The 19288-nt window shown below is 46.8% G+C and overlaps 1 protein-coding gene across 1 annotated transcript; it reads right to left on the reverse strand.

Annotated features, from left to right (window-relative positions):
- Nucleotides 1–311: 311 nt before the first annotated feature.
- NUBP2 (NUBP iron-sulfur cluster assembly factor 2, cytosolic) lies at nt 312–19286 on the reverse strand. The gene is made up of 7 exons (XM_053364381.1): nt 19045–19286; nt 14042–14160; nt 8916–9114; nt 7584–7738; nt 5474–5584; nt 1910–1979; nt 312–1013 (listed from the first exon to the last, which is right to left on the reverse strand). Exons 1-7 carry the CDS (start codon nt 19061–19063, stop codon nt 868–870), a joined length of 819 nt encoding a protein of 272 aa, XP_053220356.1. The 5' UTR covers nt 19064–19286; the 3' UTR covers nt 312–867.
- Between the last annotated feature and the right edge of the window lie 2 nt (nt 19287–19288).

A 19288-nucleotide genomic window follows, 5' to 3' on the forward strand; every position in this document is an offset into this window, starting at 1 on the left:
CTCCCATCACTTGACAACCCCTAATTTTAGGCAAATGACAAGACCTACAAATCCAAATTGAGGACGTTGTTGGACACATACACACAAAAGCTAAGGCTGCTGGGGCTCCCAGTGCCATCTGCCCCCCCCCACTAATGCAAGCACTGACATAGACAGGGTTCTTCAACTTTGGGTCCCCTCATATGCTGCCAGACACCAGGGATGATGGGAGTTGTAGTCCACCACGTTTGGGCTGATGGGGCAAGACAACTCAGCTCTAAAACAAATAATGGGCATGCATGTTTTTTAAAAAAGCACACAGATGTCTTGACTGCAGCAAATATGATTTATTGGATGTGGGTTGCTCAAGATGACCGACTCACAATTGAATTCTGCAGAGCAGTCAAGGAACTGCTGGCGGAGGCTTTCGCGAGGACTGCTGCATCGCACAGCACATGCTGAACTGAGTTCACAAGGTGGAAGGCAGGGAGCGCTAGAGTGCCAGCGTCCTGCTGGTACTTCTCTGCTCTTTGGGTGTGTGTAAACTTCTCATTTGTCCTGCCTGAGGAAGGGAGCAGAAACACCATCTGGTCAAGATCCTGGCCTTCGAAAAACTGAACAAAGGGCTAAAAACAAACCCACCAATGGGTGGACCACTCCAAAGCAGACACTGCAGTCACTCATACGGAAGGCAAACGCTGTTGCAGACAAGGCGCTGTGTTCTGCCCAAATCCAGCCCCTCTTGAGTCCGTCGCTTTCCGAAAAGCCTTCCCCCGCCCTGTTGAGCCTTCTCAAAAGCCGCCCTATTTCCTGGCCAGCTTCTCTCGCTTCTCTTGGTGTGGCGAGGAAGATGCTGGATGCCCGTCGATTGCAGCCTGTGCTTCCGTTTCAGGAGCTGCAAGCGGACGCCCCAGCCAAGATCTGCCGGGCGATGTCGGCGAGCGCAGGGAACGCCAGGCTCTTGGGAAATTCCTGGAGGAAGTCTCTGCCTTGTTCCAAGCTCTGGCTGAGCTGGGGGTCCAGGGGCACGCAGCCTGTGCAAGAAGGTGGGGTTGAAAGAAGGCAGGAGAGGTTTAAGAGGGAAGAGGGAGAGAAGGTGAAAACAGGAAAGATGGGCAGGCTCTCCCATCTCCCATCCTACCTGACAACAGCTGTATACTGACCAGCAATGAAGCTCTAAAGTACAGGGATGGGGAGCTTATGGGCCCTTCAAAGGCTGTGGGGTTACACCTCCCATGATCCCTGACCAAGCTCCATGCTGGCTTGGGCTGATGGGAGTCCAACGACAAATGGGTCACAGGTTCCCTGTCCCAGCTGCTCCTGGGGTTGTATCCAGCTAAGAGATCAATTTCTTTTCTAGAGGGTGAAAGTCGAGACTAAAACTGTGAAAGATTCTGCTGCTACAGCGGGAGAGGAAGCCCCTTTGCAGAGGACGCGAGTCATCTGGCACAGGGCTCAGCAGCTGTTTCTGACACTTTGAATCACTGTGAGTTCGTACTGAATTGAAATTAATTGTTTGATTAATTTGTTTTGGGGTGGTGTGGGGTTTTTTTTTTGCCTTATGGAGTTGTTAAGATGATTATAATCACTGTAATGTTTGCTAATTTTAATGTTATTGTCATCATTGTGACCTGCTTTGAGCTCAACGTGGTTACAGGAGAAGCGGAATTTGAGTATTCAATCATCAACTCAGTTTTCCCAGAGCGGTTCCTCTAGCTGGCTCCTCTAGCTGACTCCATCTATTGCAACTCTGTCCTCCTTTGCTTTGGATCTGTCCCGTGATGCCCCCTGTCAAGCTCCAGACTGACACAGCCTTATGGCCGGGATCTTTCATAACCGTATTTAAAGTGTTATGTGGATATCAAAGTCACAAAAAAACAATCGTCACAACTTTTAATGCTCTCCTAGAGGGTACTCTGGATAAACTCACCTAGGAATGGGACCTCGGCATGCTTGGCCAGCTCCTGTCCACCTCCTTTGGAAAAGACATTGGTGCATTCCTAGAACAGAAGAGGAAGCTTAATTCTAGAGGAAAAGTGGGGAGGAAATTCTGGAGGAAAGGTGGGGTGTAAATAAATAAATTCATATAAATACAGTGGTACCTCTAGTTGCGGACACAATCCATTCTGGGGTGCCGTCTGCACCCTGAAAAGTCTGCAACTAGAGCAGCGCTTCTGCGCATGCAGCAAAACCTGGAAGTATACGCTTCCGGGTTTGCAAGCTGAAAATATGCAACATGAACCTAACGCAACACGACGTATGACTCTACGTATTTATATACCACTATATCATAAAAACAGCAAAGCAGTTTACAATAATATCTATTTAAAATAAAAATGTGAAACTTTAAAATCAGAGACAATCAATTAACTATTATGGAAATATTTTTTTCTTAATTTGCCTGCCAGCATAGGAAAGAGGCATTTAAAGAGAAGGCAGAAACAGAGAGCACCTACTGACTCTTTATGGACAGAGTATCCCTTAGGATTGGACCGATAACACGAAAGGCTGTTTCGTGTTGATGCCAAATGGGCGTTGCCACCTCAGGGGACAACCAAGGATGCTTCTGCAGATGCTCTCAGTGTCAAGCTGGGCAAAAAGCCAGTCCCTAAGGTACCCTGGACCAAGTTGCTCAGGGCTTTGTAAATTAACACAAGGAACTTGAACCTGGCTTGGTAGCAGATGGGCAGCCAGTGCTGATGTTTTAGCATTGTTGTCTGTCAGCTGTCCCCATGAGAGTTCTGGCCACTACATTCAGCACCATGCTGCAACTTCTAAACCAAGCCCAAGGGCAGCCCCATATGAGCACATTGCAGTAATTCAGTCTCAAGGTTACTAATGAATGGACTACAGCTGTCGAGCTATCAGGTATATGTGGATGCCCTCAACTCACTCTCCCTGTCCTGAGTACCCCTTTCTTATTGGGGCAGCCTAACCCAAGACATTTCCCGCCTTCTGGTCAAAAGGAAGGGAAAGAGGAGGGAAGAATGTTCTCCGCTGTGGTGCCAAGCATTTTCCCCTCTCTAATGCTCCCTTCTTCTTAATGCTGTGCTCCTGATGAAGATCCCCACACTCAAAGCTTCTCTTGATACCAGGAACGTCTAAAGCAGGGGTGTCAAACTCAAATTCATCGGGGGCCGCATCAGCAGTTTGGTCACCCTCAAAGGGCCGGTTGTATCTGTAGGACTATGTGTCCACACTTTATTATCATAAATTATTGTCACTGCATTCAATTATTACTGTTTTTTGTAATAATGTAAGTAATAACTAGCTCTGAAAGCAGAAACATAGTCAGAATAATGGCAAGTAGATATTCAAATGTACAATTATTGTACAATTTATTGAAAAATGATTTTTGGTAACAGACAATTTTTTTTTAAAAAAACCATACAAATATTGCCAAACAATTTTAAACAACAATTGTTGAGACATTTCATTCTGAATCTGCTAGCCAGAGCCAGGCAGAGGATGATGGCAGGTGGGTGTCCTGCCCGCCACCAACATAAATCCTTGCTATGCCCATGACGTCGTGGTTCACCCTTGAGTTTAGAATCGCTCCCCAAGCCCTCCTCCCCGCCCCGACCGCCTCCAGCCCGCCTGCCGATGGCGGGGAGCCCCGATGGCTCCCTCTCCGCCCGCCCGGAGCCCCGGCAGTCTTAGGTTAACCCCGCCTCGGCCGGCGCAGGAGCAGCGGCGGCGGCAGCAGAGCCACCGAGCTTTGTGCTGGCAGCGGCGGCAACAACGGGAGGGGGCCTGCCGGTGGCTCGGATTGCGCCTGCCCGCCTTGGACGCCCGCATCCCGGACGGACCTGTCTCCCTCCGCAGCCCTCCTCCACGCTCGGGAGCCTTATGCGGGGTGGCAGGAAGTGCCTCTGCCCTTTCCTGCCTGCGGGGAGAATGTGGCGGCCGGGCTGGGCGCGCAGGCTCTGAGAGGCAGCGCCGGCACCAGCAACTGACCAGTGGCCTTTGCAGCAGCGGCGGCACCAGCAGCACCAGCGGCGGCAGCCTGCCCCCCACCCCACTCCAAAAATGAGCCTCCCCCTTGGGGAAATAAGCCCCCTTTTCTTGGGGCGAACGGAGAGCCTTTCGCCCTCTTCCCCCACACATCACATCTCCCTTTCCAGCGCCCTCCCTCCATCTGTCCCTCCCTCCGCCGGCCCGGTGCTTGGAGGCTTCTATGAGTGTCCGCTTGGGAGGAGGCCAGCAGGAAGGTAGCTCCCCTCGCCCCCGCGGCGGCCCGGCTCCGGGAGGAGGAAGAGGAGGAGGACGATGTCTTTGCGCACCGCGCTGGCGACGAGCAATGAGCGCAATGCCGAGACGCACCAGCGCTGCCCGGTGGTCACCCTCGACCCGCCCCCCGCCCCAGCGACATCTCCGCTGTCCCTGCAGCCCTCCACCCTGGCCAGCAGCCGCTCGGAAAAGGGCTCGTCATGGTCCAGCCGCTCTCTGGGCACTCGCTGCCGTAACTCCATCGCCTCCTGTGCCTGACAGGAAGGGAGGTGGCTATAAAAATAATCGACAAGACGCAGCTGAATCCAACGAGCCTCCAGAAGCTCTTCTGAGAAGTGAAGAGTTTAGAATCCCCCCCCCCATATTAAAATTGGAGCGATTAGTTCAGTGGGAGCAGCAGAGACCCTCGCTTTCCCGCAGCTCGCTGTTTTCTTTTGCACCTAACCTGGCTGTGCGCCCGGGAAAAGATCAAAGCGGAGCGTAAAGATATAGTAAAGAGGCTTGGCAGGGTTTTTACCCCGCAAATCACGCTTGCTTGGCTCGGGGGCGTGTGTGTTGTGTGTGTGTTTTCCTCTTCTCCTTTTCCCCTCCCACTTCTCCCTGGGTTTCCCGACGGCGCACAGCGCTGCGCTCAGCAGACGGCTGGGCTGCTTTTCCGTCTGGTGCGCTCAGGGCGGGCGTACGTGTTTGGGGCTGCCTGGGATTGGCCACGACGGGGATCCGGCGGGCGCTGCCACCTGGCGGGCTTGCTGATCCCGTATCCGGAGGCTTTCTCTCTCTCCCCCGTCCTTTTAGAGTCTAAATAAAAGAATAATAAAAGGTGAAGGCTGGCGGCCGGCAGCGGCTACGCGGGCCACATGACGAGGTCTGGCGGGCCAGATCCGGCCCGCGGGCCTTGTGTTTGACACCCGTGGTCTAAAGGATGCTATTTGAGCAACAGAAGCTTCCCACTTGGGCAAAAATGCAGGAGGAATTTCCTTTAGGATCACAGTATCGGGAGTCTTGACTGCTGCACCTGGTATTTACTTTCCAAAAAGAAAAAGACACATGAAATGTCAGCTTTATCTCTCACAAATATCATGTCATAAGGTTTGGCCATTAGCAATTATTCCCCTTGGGAAAGCAGAAATGCTTGGAGAAGCTCCACCAGAGGAGACAACCCTAAACTTGCACCTGCAATCAGGTTTTTAAAAATTCACTCCAATGGCCACCAATCTCAGCTCTTAATAAATTTGTGCACGCTGAGCTTAACCCAGCCTCTTACCAAACAGTGTGGGCAGACGAAGCCGCTCATGTTCTCCACGATCCCAAGAACCTGTAAGCCTGTCTTCTTGCAGAAGGTCAGCTCTCGCCTCACGTCCCCCACAGAAACAGCCTGAAGAAAAAAGACAATCTTGAGTGTCAGGGAACTGACATCGGAGCCAGGAGTGGAGGCAAGGCTCCCAAGCGATGCCGGAGAAGGGCCCAGCAGGGAGAGAAGGGACTCATCGGCTGGGGAAGGAAATCAGCGTGACACCAGGGAGAAAGGGGGGCAGATGGGGGCATCGGAGAGGGGGCTCCAGGGCTCCTCGCCGGAGACCAGCGGGGAGAGCACGGGTCCTCCGCTGCCCACACCCACCCTGCGCAGAAGACTTCCGCGCAGGGAGAGTAGGCGGAGACTTGGCGTCAAAGAACTTTTACGCTGGAAGAGGTTCAAGAAACGCCCACTGACGGATCCTGCTAGCGACTGAAACAGCCACGAAGTGAAGGGCTGTCCGGCCAGGAAAAGGTTTAACCAGGCAACCTCACCAAGAGTGGCGGCAACTTACGCACGAGCAACCCCATATAACCATTACATTGAGTAATATGGTGGTAATAGGGTGGCAGCAGGAAACAAAGCTGAGCAATAGGCAAACAGGTCTGGCAAAGTGAGCAACCTTTTCAGCGGCCACAAATGTGTTATTTTCAAAGCAAATCTCAAAACTGTAGAGAATTTTCATATGATACTGGCAGCTGCCTCGTACCAAGTCAAGCTGCATTGGTTCTTTGATCCAAAGCTGTCAAATGCACCAGCAAGTGTTTAGCAGCAATTTCCTTGGAAGCTGAAAGTTGAGTTGGATGCATGGTTGGTTTGGACACAGGAATCTGCCTTATGCCCGCAGGTCCTTCTAGCTCAGTATTGTCCACTCTGACTGGCAGCAACTCTCTAGGGTTTCAGGAAAGTGTCTCTTCCGGTTCTACCTGCAGATGCCATGGACTAGATCTGGGACCTTCTGCACGCAGAGCAAATGCTGTACTACTGTGCTACAATGGATGTGGTTGTCAAACCCTATGTTTTAAAAAACTAATAGCTGTGTTGTCATGATGGACAGGTAGTTTATAACTAATCTATGCAACAGATGCTGAGTACTGTATTGTACAAGCCAACTGTAGCACAGGGGAGAAACTTTATACAAAAACTGTCTCTTGTGACTATAAGAGCACCCCCTGGTGTCCATACACAGCTACAGAAATTGCCTTTGAGAAATAACATCTAGAGCACATTGATTCCCCCCCTATATAAAATGATTAAAGCCAATATTTTCAGGATCCTCAAATAAAATTTCCTGTATCCTGCAGTGCCAGGATGCTAGTTTGTGTTCATCTGAAAGTCTTGGTGATTTGATGTGCCCAGCAGAATGCGGAAGGGCAACTTCGGAGAAAATAGCCCAGAACTCAAAAAAGCAGTAACTGATGCTATAATCAGAAGCACCCCAAGCGACTTATGTTGGAAACTACCTAGAAGTATGTAACATGAGAAAATAGACAGCTAAGATGTTGAACCAAAACATATTTTATGAGATCCCAGAGTGAAGATCATAGGCACAGAGCAACCATTCCTGCCTCATTTCCTGGTCCTGCTGCTGTCCTGCTATATGGGGTCAAGTCATTGTTCAGCTTTTGGCTCCAAAGAGCAGGGCAGCAGCAGGACAGAGTGAGGAACTCGCTCCAGGAACTCACACATTGGTTTCTTTGCACTAAGGCATGGTTTGGCTCATATTGCATACAAAGTCAGTTTATTGACACCAAACCCGCATTTATACTTTATGATGAATTCACACAAATTATAGTGCAAGTTGGCATTTTCAATCTAGAGGTTTCCAAAAGGTACACATATATTTTATAAAATTTATTTAGATGCCCCTTAAGTTTTGATTATAGACATTTCCCATTTAAAGATTTGTAGGTGTGTAATTAGCTGCGTGTGCACGTGTGTGTGTAGCTATTATTATTATAGTTGCTTTGTTCCTATTATTTGTCACTTTTGTACAGGTGCGTAATAGGTTTTTTTAATTAAAAATTGCAGGAAAACCCAAGAAATTACAAGACAGGAAAAAGAGAAAAGTCATCTGTACCTGCGGTGTTGTAACAAGAATTGCCCCAAAAGGCTTATAAGGCCGAAGGGATTCTACAGTGGAGATATGCTCATCGGATGTGCCAGGGGGTGTATCCACAATCAAGAAGTCAAGTTCTCCCCAGGTGACATCAGAGACAAACTGCTTGATCAAAGCTATAAAGAAATATAGAATGGGAAAATATATTGGACTCCATCCAACTAAGTTCTACTGAGCAGCCCCCACTGAAATGAATGAACCTGAGTTAATCATGTCCATTCATTTCAATGGATCTGCTCCAAGTAGAACTTTGCGTTGGAGGACCCACACAGACACAATTCACACAATAACCCCGTGGTGACAGGAGCAGGTCCCCCACATACCCCTGTCCTGGATGAAGACAGGAAATGGGTGGAGGCGATGGGGGCGTGGCCAAAGACTGGTCTGCCTTAGGTCACATTAAAGCAGCGTAACCCTCCATGTCATTTGCTCACTTCTTCCGGTGACATTGCTATCTGCAGACCCTGTCCATACAAACCTGCCCAAATCTAAAGATCTTCCAAAGATGCGCTTATTTATGTCCCACCAATATCAGAGGCTCGTTTGCACAGGACAGGAGGAGACTTGAGAGAAGGCCTCTTAATGGCTGTGTTCAAACTCTGGAACTCCCTTGCAACGGAGAACTAACAATCCCTTTTTAAAAACTGACCTGCAATTTAATCAAGTTTCCTTTGTTGATACTTGTTTTAAATTGGCAGCTGTGATGTTGTTGTTTCTAATTGACTGTTTCTTCCTGCTCTTATTTTGTTTGTCGCCGCTTCTTGATTATGGTTGCGAGCTGCCCCTGGGGTGCCATGCAGAAAGGCGAGGACTAAATAGCATGTATTTTCTGAGCACATGGTCCCAAGCAGGGATTTCGAAGGGATTCAGAAGGACGGTGGTGACACTCATTTAGAGTCACCCAAGTCACTTGCCACCCATGTAGACCCTGTGCTAGTCCTCTGTCCTCCCGCAGGAGCTGCCGGCTGGATGCACAGAACAAGAGGTCATGAAGGAAAAACAACACGGCAGAACTGTACCTCCCAGTGCATGTTCAGAGTGTGAAGAGCTAACTTGGAGCACTGTTGCCTGGAGGAGATTCTTACTCATTGTAGCTAGCACACTTGGAAACAGGGACGTGTGCTGCCCATTTGCAAATAGGTCACTAGCTTTGCTGCCCGGGGGGCAGGAGGGGGGGACAATAAACCTCCAGGCAACTGAGTTCAAAAGGTGGTTGTCCCCAAGACCAACTGGCTTAGGCCAGATATCTCTGACAGGGGCATGCGGGTAAGTAAACATTTGTATCTTCCATACCATTTTTCTTTGGTCCTCTCCATATTACGGCATCGTCTGGCTTTTCCAGAAGGAAGCCAATGGACATGACGGCGATGCTTTTGTCTTGGCCAACAAAGACCGGCACCCAGCCACCGTCGCACTGGTGAACATCTCGGTCCTGCACATTGAGCATGCGCGGGATGCTGGGGCCACAGAGGTCTACGTCCAGGATCCCGACCTGCAATTGGAATACAAATGGGGAGGCCCTGTTCAGTAAAAAATCCAAAAACCTAAAAAAAAAAAAGCAACTTGCAAGCCCAGCGTATAAAACCTTTCTCTGGACATGGCACAGAAGGCTGAGGAAAGGTAGGTGAAAGCTGCAGGAAGGGATAAAGTTGAATTCTATCACTGTAACATTCTGCAGTGGTAGGCAATCAAGTCCTTCAGTGTAGCGGAACTGATGACCAGGAAGGGGGTGATTTGCCTCCACATCAGGGTGCTGGCCTGGGATGAAAACTGCTCTGCCTACCTCACAACTCTTACCTACTTTAATCCTCCTACCCTTGCTCCCTGATAAAATTGGTGTGGTCTTGCAGGACTAAAATTTTTGCTTTTTGGGTGGGGAGGGGAGGCTGGATTAGGTCCCCAGGCTGGTGTCTGTGTGTGTGTGTGTGTCTGTGTGTGTGCCCTGCCCTGGCATTCAGGATGTGCAGATCAGCTCAGCTCAGTACAACCATATGTAAAGGTAAAGGGGTAAAGGGACCCCTGACCATTAGGTCCAGTTGTGGCCAACTCTGGGGTTGCGGCGCTCATCTCACTTTATTGGCCGAGGGAGCCGGCGTACAGCTTCCGGGTCATGTGGCCAGCATGACTAAGCCGCTTCTGGCAAACCAGAGCAGCGCACGGAAACGCCGTTTACCTTCCCGCTGGAGCGGTACCTATTTATCTACTTGCCCTCTGACGTGCTTTCGAACTGCTAGGTTGGCAGGAACAGGGACTGAGCAATGGAAGCTCACCCTGTCGCGGGGATTCGAACTGCCAACCTTCTGATCGGCAAGTCCTAGGCTCTGTGGTTTAACCCACAGCGCCACCCGCGTCCCTTCCAGCCATATGTAGTAACCTACATATTAGTAACCTACATATGTACCTACATTTTCAAATATGTATGTTCCAGCCATACGTACCTACCTACAAAACCAGGAAATGGCGCTTGCTGGAAGCAGCCCATTAGTCAGCCGATCACCAGAAACCCCTCCTACCTCCCATTCCCATTGAGCCTCCTCCATTTCTGATGGGTCAACAGCCTTCTAGGCATCCATGACAGAGTGGTCCATGAATGGGCAGCGTACTATAGCCTGGGGAAGGAGAACATCTGGTTCTAGTGTCATAAGGGAGAAAAATGTTTCCCTATTCACTTTTCTATGTGATGCATGCTTTCACACACTTCATAGTGTCATAGAATTGTAGAGTTGGAAGGGACCCTGTGGATCATCTAGTCCAATCCCCTGCAATGCAGCTGTCCCATACAGGGATCAAACCTGCAACTATTATGCCACATCTTACCATGCCTCCCCAAATGTTGCAACCTTTTTCTCAAGGATTCAGCTCCATCTCTTCTGAGCTCTTTCCCAAATGAGACCATGGGGAGGGGACCTGAACCTGGGACTACCCATGGACTGAACCTCTGATGTTTCACTGGGTTACAGTTCCACATGGAGGCCTTACCTGTCCTCACCATGGACTCTCTCCTTAGCCTCCTATCTCCCCGGATAAAGGTAAAGGTAAAGGTACCCCTGCCCGTACGGGCCAGTCTTGACAGACTCTAGGGTTGTGCGCTCATCTCACTCTATAGGCCGGGAGCCAGCGCTGTCCGCAGACACTTCCGGGTCACGTGGCCAGCGTGACGAAGCTACCCTGGCGAGCCAGAGCCGCACACGGAAACGGCGTTTACCTTCCCGCTAGTAAGCGGTCCCTATTTATCTACTTGCACCCGGGGGTGCTTTCGAACTGCTAGGTTGGCAGGCGCTGGGACCGAGCAGCGGGAGCGCACCCCGCCGCGTGGATTCGAACCGCCGACCATGCGATTGGCAAGTCCTAGGAGCTGAGGTTTTACCCACAGCGCCACCCGCGTCCCAAATCTCCCCGGATAGTCCTGGGCAAATTCATTTCCAAGCAGGCCATGTCAAGCCACATGGGCCTCTGGGGAGGGAGCAAGTCAGACAGGGAGGGGAGTGAGAGGCAACGTGATGGAGGCGGAAATTTTCCATCATGGAATTTTATCCCACTGCTAGATTTTTCCACTTCCATATCTAAAAAGCACAGTTTCGTAAACATTCATTAGTAACATAATGAATGGATACAAACCTGTAAGGTTTTGTAGACAGTTTCAGGGATATAATTAACTTTTCCCCCTCCAGGTGACTCTCTCTATGGAGCACCCAGGCCCATACAGTAAATTTAAATGCTTACCTCCTTTGGGTGTGTGTGTAAAAATTAATGTTAAACAGTGTCGCTGTCTTACCATGCTAACAGCACTGCGTAGGTGTTGGTATCGGAGTTGGTGTTCAAATCCTTCTAGTGTGGATTTCAGTGACAATTTACCGAGTGAAATTGCCCAGTGGTTTTTTTTAAAAAAACCTATTTTTATTAAAGATTTCTTAGTTTACAAAAATACGTGCATGGTCTCTTTTTTTCAAGCTGCATTTTCTACAGATCAGTTTCATTTGTTGTGATACAGTAGTGTTACATACAGTGTTAGATTAGGAAGAAAAGAGGGGGAGAGGGGGAAATGGTGAGTGGGGTCGGGTGGCAATGTTTCTACTCTTCTACTTAGTGTATATGTGGGGTTTTGTGTCAGCGTCACTTGTGTGGGTTCTCTTACTATTTGCTTGTTGTATTTCCTTGGTGGTGAGAGACATTGGGGGTGACCTAGGTGTGGTTGGTTGTCTTTGGTTGGCTTTAGTGAGATTTGCTTTTGTGTGTGAGTGGGGTATGTGTGTGTTTTGTTTTGGATCAGGTTAGCCAGATTGATTTGTATGCTGTCGGCAGATTTTTGTTGCTGCGCCCAGTGTTTATTTGAGGACCCATGAAAGCCAGTGCGCGGAGACCCGAAGTCTGGAATGAATGAGAACGTAGCCCTGTCCACTCATTTCCTGTCGCACATGGAAGGACGTGCTCGCTGGGGCCTCTGACTTCATCCAGTTCCCAACGGCCCACCCAGGGAGCTGACAGGGGTACAGCAGACTCCGCCTGAAGCCCACTCCCCCCATTGCCTAAACACCTGGAAGAATGAAGAGGTGGGCCATTGGGAAGTCAATAGAAGGGGAGGGTCAAAGAGCACAGCCTGGCCCGTACCCCTCACATAATGGGGACCTCGTGAAGGGGGGCACCTGAAACCCTAAACCCACACAGTTAATCCCCTTTGTCTCTCTTCCTCCAACCTAAGTTTCCATTTACCAACTCTAATTCTGTTCTGTCTTCCAACTCCCTGACCCCATACTCCATAGGCTCTCCGACTTCCCTTCAAACATACAACATAAGGAGTGGATAAAATACCAGTAACACAGAGTCATTTCAATGGTGTAATTAACTCCCCGCACCCCAGCAATAACAGCTAATTTAATTTCTTAGCCTGGGGGGTGGGAACAAGCTCAAATTAACGTTACAGTTTTGAGGGCCTTCGTTTTTGCTTCTTGAGATGTAAACAATGTACAGAGACATATAGTGCCGAGTGGTCATGTTCTTAGATATTTCTAGTTATTCCAAAAAAACCCCCCTAAAACCCAAAACTAAAACTAATTTGCATGTAAAGCTCCAGCTTTGTTAGACTACAACGTTTAGACCACATTAACTGCACTGTTACTGATTTCTCTCGTCCCCAAATATTGTTTCAAATACTTCTGAGTATGGAAAAAAACCAAGAGATGAATACATAATATTAAGGCATACTTGCCTAGATTTGTTTGCTGATCAAAGTTCAGCTGCCTTAGCACTCTGGAATTTTTTCCCCATTTTTCAGAAAACCGACATCACTAGTACCAGCAGGATCACACCTGTTTAACTTTGAAGTTCGGTCACCTGACGTCATGGTGACATTGGGCAACGGGTGAGTGGGAAGCCCTGCTCATCTGTGGAAGTGACTCGTGGGGGGTGAGGGGTGCTCGGGATCTGCCCTGTACACTGGATCCTGTTCCCTAACCCTCTTCAAAGAGTTCAGGGTGGTATACATGAAGGCTTATCCCCAAGAGAAAATGTGTGGAATGGAGGTACATTAGACTGGGAGATGGCATATGGGCCAGGACCACTGCAGTCACTGCTAAGCAGGGATCTGGGTACTCTGGGTTCACATTCAATCTTTGCTTTGAGTCCTGGAAGACCTGCTCCGTCTTGCAGGCCTCTTCCCACCTGGCTTGAGAGGGCAGGGCCTTTACTGATTCCAGCCGCAAAAGCTGAGGCTGCTGAAGAGGCCAGAGACCATCATGGTTGTTTCTTAGTGCAGACCCAAGTTATTGAGCCCCCATGAAAGACCACTGGCAGCAACAGACATGTTCTATGCTTATGATAATAGTTTATTCTCTTTTTGATTATGCCATTTTAAATGTGCATTCTATATTTGACTTCCTCTCGTAATGTTTTCTTTTGAAACGTTTAAGAAAACTTTGCCGCTTTGAATAGGCATTCTTGTAGTTGACCTCCTTTGTAAAGTTTTATTTAGAAATCTTTAAGATAATATTTTAGTTTCCTGTTAACTATGTTGTTTTGAATGTACAGTGGTACCTCGGGTTAAGTACTTAATTCGTTCTGGAGGTCCGTTCTTAACCCGAAACAGTTCTTAACCTGAAGCACCACTTTAGCTAATGGGGCCTCCTGCTGCCGCCTCGCCGCCAGAGCACGATTTCTGTTCTCATCCTGAAGCACAGTTCTTAACCCAAGGTGCTATTTCTGGGTTAGCGGAATCTGTAACCTGAAGTGTATGTAACCCAAGGTACCACTGTATACTTGACTTTCTTCATTGATGTTTGATTCTGGATTGTTTTATTTGATGTTTTAATGTAGGTTGTAAACCGCTTTAAGGTCCCTCCCCCGCTTAAAAACTATAAAGCGAACATAAATGAAATAAAGAACAACAATCCAGTGCTCTAACCACTATACCACATGGTACATACCTTTTTCCCAGTGTGATGCAGAGCCAAAGCCAGCTCTGTTGAGATGGTGCTCTTCCCTACGCCCCCTTTCCCTGATAGCACCACGATAATGTGCTGGACCCCAGCCAGGTTACCTCCATCTGCAAGGGACAAGAGGACCAGGGTGAGGAAACAGTTATTGTTCTGTCTGATTTCCAATGTTCTGGTTGTAAGTGAGGTTGCTTATGTGCACAAAATGGCATCCATCAGGCACAAAAGGAAGGTATTTGTCAGGTGAGGGATGAGGGTGCGGAGGAACCCAAGTTTGCAAAAGTACAATTTATTTATTTTTTAAGGGGGAAATCGTAAGGTGGGAGAAATATGCAATACAGCCGATTGAGGACAGAGTGAGCTCTGTGTCATTTATTTAAAGGTCCCAATATGTGTCATTTATTTACTATCTGTTAAATTTGTTAGTTGCTTAGCCTTTCCCAAGGCAACCCAAAGCGACTTACAGCCAAGCAAACAACCCACACCCTGATACATTAAAACCAACATGGTTTCTCTATAAAATGCTTAGAAATGAACGCTGCAGGTTGCTTTAAAAATAAAGTGTGGATAGCCAGATGGGCGGGGTATAAACAACAACAACAACAACAACAACAACAACAACAACAACAACAACAACATTTAAAAACAACAAAAGTAGGTCAAAAGAAAGAACAAGACAATAAACAAGCTCACCCTGTCGCGGGGATTCGAACCGCCGACCTTCTGATCGGCAAGTCCTAGGCTCTGTGGTTTAACCCACAGCACCACCCGCATCCCTGGTTCCCAAAATATTTGAAGCCAAAATCTGTTATGAATTGCAAATTCATCAAAGCACCCAACACATTCCCCTCTCCCCCATTTATATTAGCAATTCTCTCAATTCAGACCTCCACTTGCACTAGCTAGTTGTGGCATTTTGGCTTATGACAGTTGGAAGCCAAATTCCATAGCGATTAGAATTCCAGGACACCTCAGTCACTGGCTCCTGTAGTAACAAAGCCATCCAGGATGTCTCCCATTGTAAAATGTAAACACAGCCATTAAGTGATCATAGACTCGTGAGGCAAAAAGGTGAATAAGGATGGACAACTTGAGTCACCCAGGAATTTCCTGCACCTTCACACAGCCAGGCTGAGGGAACATCTTAATAAGGCTTAAGTTCCCCAACCGTATCAGAAGCAGAAGATACTTATCTCCTCAGCAGAGGATTTTGGACATTTAAAAGGATATTAAAAGATGGATACTGAGGAAGAGAATTCTTGGCACCCTGTGGGGGATCAAAATCAATCGAAGCAACAAGATTCCCTGGAGATGGAGCCAACCATGACCTTGGCAGATGTCATTAGGAAGTCCACGAAAGGTAACAACGGGGTGATCTTTCCCCCTTTCCTACTGCTAAAATGGCTATTAATATTAAAATATTAATATTTACTGAGAAAGGCATGAGGTCATGTTGAATATTAGAAGCTTGCTTGTCAGCTGTCATCAACAGAGTGTGTGTTCTGGATGACATTTAGTTCTCTTACTGGTGAACAGACAAGAGAGAGGGAACATGGCTGTGGTAGCGATTGAGTAGCAAAGATCAATTTGCGCAAAGGGGCCCCCAAGCTACAAAATTAAGATGGCATCCCTCTATCTAATTTTTATCCAACTTTCCTTTAAGGAGCTATGGTGGGAAACATGATCCCTATATCTTTAAACACACACACACACAAAATATTATACAACGTATATTGTTATTTGTATACAGTACAATGCACATTATAAATCATCATGGTATAAAAATAGCATACACAGTGTTTTTATTTCTTTAAATGTTTTAACATTGTACACTGCCTTGATATCTTATGATATGGTGGTACAGAAATACTTTTATAAATATAATAAATAGGATTGTATCCAATGCTAGCCCTACTCAGAGCAGACCCACTGAAATGAATGGCTATGACCAACGTAGGTCCATTCATTTCATTGGGTCTACTTTTGAGTAGAACTTGGTTGGCTACAACCCACAATCCAAGGCTTATTCTTATGGTTTCTTATATTAGTAATATAAAGATGTCAATAAATATGCGTACAATGCACCAGTAAATAATACATAGGTAATTAAAAGGACAAGATAATTATGAGTAGGTAATTAAAAGGACAAGATAATTATAGGTCCGTTCTTGAACTACTCAGATACTAATATCACCTTCCTATCTTTTGTCAAATAATGTATTGATTAACTCTATAAATTTATTTAGACTATTTCCTGACCTGAAATTCCTAATCCCTCAGTTACAAAACTCCAGCTATTAATCACCTCTCTGGCCTGTGCTTCCACCTCAAACATAGCTGTCTTGTCATATCTATTACCTATAATAGACTTCTCCCCTCACAACAGCTCTGTGAAGTAGGCTGAAAGACACTGACTGGTCAAGATTTATCCAGCAATGTTTACAGCTGAACAAGAATCTCCCAAGACAGAGACTTAACACTCCAATCAATTAGGAGAATATAACTGTAAAAGTGAGTCGTTCCACACAAAAATAAGCCTTTTTTTACACTTTAGTTCTCTTAACTTTATGTAATGATGATAAGAGTGATATATAATATATACACAATTTCAATAATCCTTCAGTCTTTGAACTTAGGAAAGTATTATCCCCTTATTGCAGATGCAAAGACAATGAGAGAGTAGCTTGCCTAAGGCAACCTAGAGAGTTCATGGCAGATAGGGATGGAAACAGGAACTTCCTCATTCATCCCTGAGACTCTTAGTCTGCAAGTCTTATGTACACTTTCCTGGAAGCAAGCCTCAACGAACACCATAAAACATCTGAATAAATACGCATAGAATTGTACTGTTGGTCACTGTTACACTTAAACATACGATTAAATAAATACTATCAAATGGCTAGTGTGTTAATACCCCCCTTTTGAAAGCACAAGCCAAATTTTATATAGCAAATGTAAAAAGTCTACTGGGAAAGCTTGATTATTTAACTTTTATTTCTATATGCTTTATCTCACTATGACTAATAGTTATAAAACCCAAAAGTGTAAACTGATATAATGATAATTTTCATAGTATGTTATTTGTTGGGTTTTAATTAAGTTAGGTTTTATTGATTTATCCCCCCCCCCATCTCTCAACCTATTTGTTATCTAATGTCCATTTCCCATATTATATACCACAATGTCCTAAACTGAACTGATTTGGAATACTGTGCCCTGCATTTAATAGAATAATAGAACCATAGATGGAGCCACAGTCAATGACAGGTAGGGTCAACTAATTTCTCTTTAGTCCCCATCCTCCTCCCTGCTGAGTTCTACAATAGCAACATGGAGATCAAGGCTGTTCACCCGGGCTGGTTACCTATAAGAAGGCAGGGGAACTGTGGGCTGTTTGACAGCAGACAGAGTTTGGCAGGGCAGATCCCCATTTGTCCCTCCACAGTGTACAATGCAAGGCCTAAGCTTCCGAAAAACACTGCACGCCAGAGGCAAGTCCTTCTGCCAACATTCAAATTTTGCATTCATAGGTGCTAATGTGAATAAAATATTTTTTTGGGGGGGGTGTTTCTGCCCTGGGGGGGTTCTGCTCTGCCCCCCCCACTTCTGCAGAGCACACCTTCCTCCACTGTGCACAACTGGGCACTGGTCTCTCCTTCCCCCGTCCCTACGCAAAAACCTTGTTTAAATTACAGTGGTACCACTACTTGCGTTCACCTCCGGTTACATATCCTTTGGAATACACACACGGCAAACCCAGAAGTGTTTTTCCGGGTTTTGCCATGCGTGCATGTGCAGAAGCACTATATTGTGCCGCATGCATGCGCAGAAGCGCTATATCGCACCGCACGCATGCGCAAAACAGGCACCTCCGGTTGCAGAAACCTCAGGATTTAAATGTTTTAAGACATGACATTTCAATAGCCCGCACTTACTGAATTAAGGACTTACAATTTAAAGCATTGAAAATTGTTAAGATTAATTTTAGCACATGTGAAGAACAAAACTATATGTCAGGGTGGGGAACTATTTTGGTGAGGACTGATGTGAGCTGGAAGTTCAGCAACATCTGGAGGGCCAGCTGTTTCTCACACACCAGACCAACAGGAAGTTGAATATGAACCTTAACTCTTCATTTTCTAAGTGGCTCTGAAATGCAGAAACTGCAGTGGCAACTTTGATCAGTGGTAGAGTAAGCTGTCCTGCCAGGCTTAGTTACATCACTTCTACCCGCCTTGGGAAAAGAGGTATTAAAGCCTCTTGTTGTACACAGTCTACCTGAGAAGCTCAGCACATGAAGAGGTTTGAGCTGGTTGCTCAGCCACATGGATCACAAGCCACTCTTGTGTTCCTAAATCAATAATTTAGGAACTTTCACCACTTTGTAACTAAGCTAAGTTGTATTGCCTGTGCAACTTTTCTGACTGATGTATGGAAATGCACATGAACCTGACCTTTGAAGAGTTTGTAAGTAAACCATTTTTTAAAACTTACCAAACATGTAGTCGTCTTCTTATGTTGGGGTAAGAGGGAAACTTTAGAAAGAAACTTTTAAAGGGGACATTTTAGAACTCACTTGGAGGGACATATTTTAAAGATATAATAACCTGTATTTCCGTGCTTTATTTTGCTGCATATTTAGTGGCTTTAAACCTCTGCTGGGGTTTTCTCACTGTAGAGCACTCGCCCCAAACTTGGATCTTGGCACATCCCCCACCCCTCTCTCTTTTGCACCAGTGCAACTGTCATTAGCCTCAACTAAGGAAGAAAGCTGTAATCCAGCAACGTCTGGAGGGCAGGTTCAACATCATTGCTCTTATTTATTTGGAAAAAGTTCCTGTGCTTTAACAGCAGATAGTCATCTGACAGGCGCAGATTATCCCATTGTTGTTGAACATCTGCTTCTCCACAGATGTTAAAAAGTACAGGAAGCCTAGTTAACATCCAATCACCTTCCCCAGCGACCATGCCTTCAAAGCCCATCAATCACTCACCCTCTGCGGCTTCCTCCATGTTGCTTCAGCAATCCTCACCACTTCCGATTTCGTCAGGTGATTGACATGCACCCTGACGAATGAACAGACAACTGGGCGTTGCTTTGCCCGTCCTCTCACGAATGACATCAATCTTGTCCAATGAAAAGGCAGCTGGGGAACCACGTTGCCCACCTTTGTTCCGTCCAAGACTGAGTGACGTAAACTTTAACCAATAGAAAGTCACCAGGGACTCTTCGGCTGC

This window comes from Podarcis raffonei, chromosome 14 (assembly GCF_027172205.1).
Source record: "Podarcis raffonei isolate rPodRaf1 chromosome 14, rPodRaf1.pri, whole genome shotgun sequence".
Taxonomy (NCBI): Eukaryota; Metazoa; Chordata; class Lepidosauria; order Squamata; family Lacertidae; genus Podarcis; species Podarcis raffonei.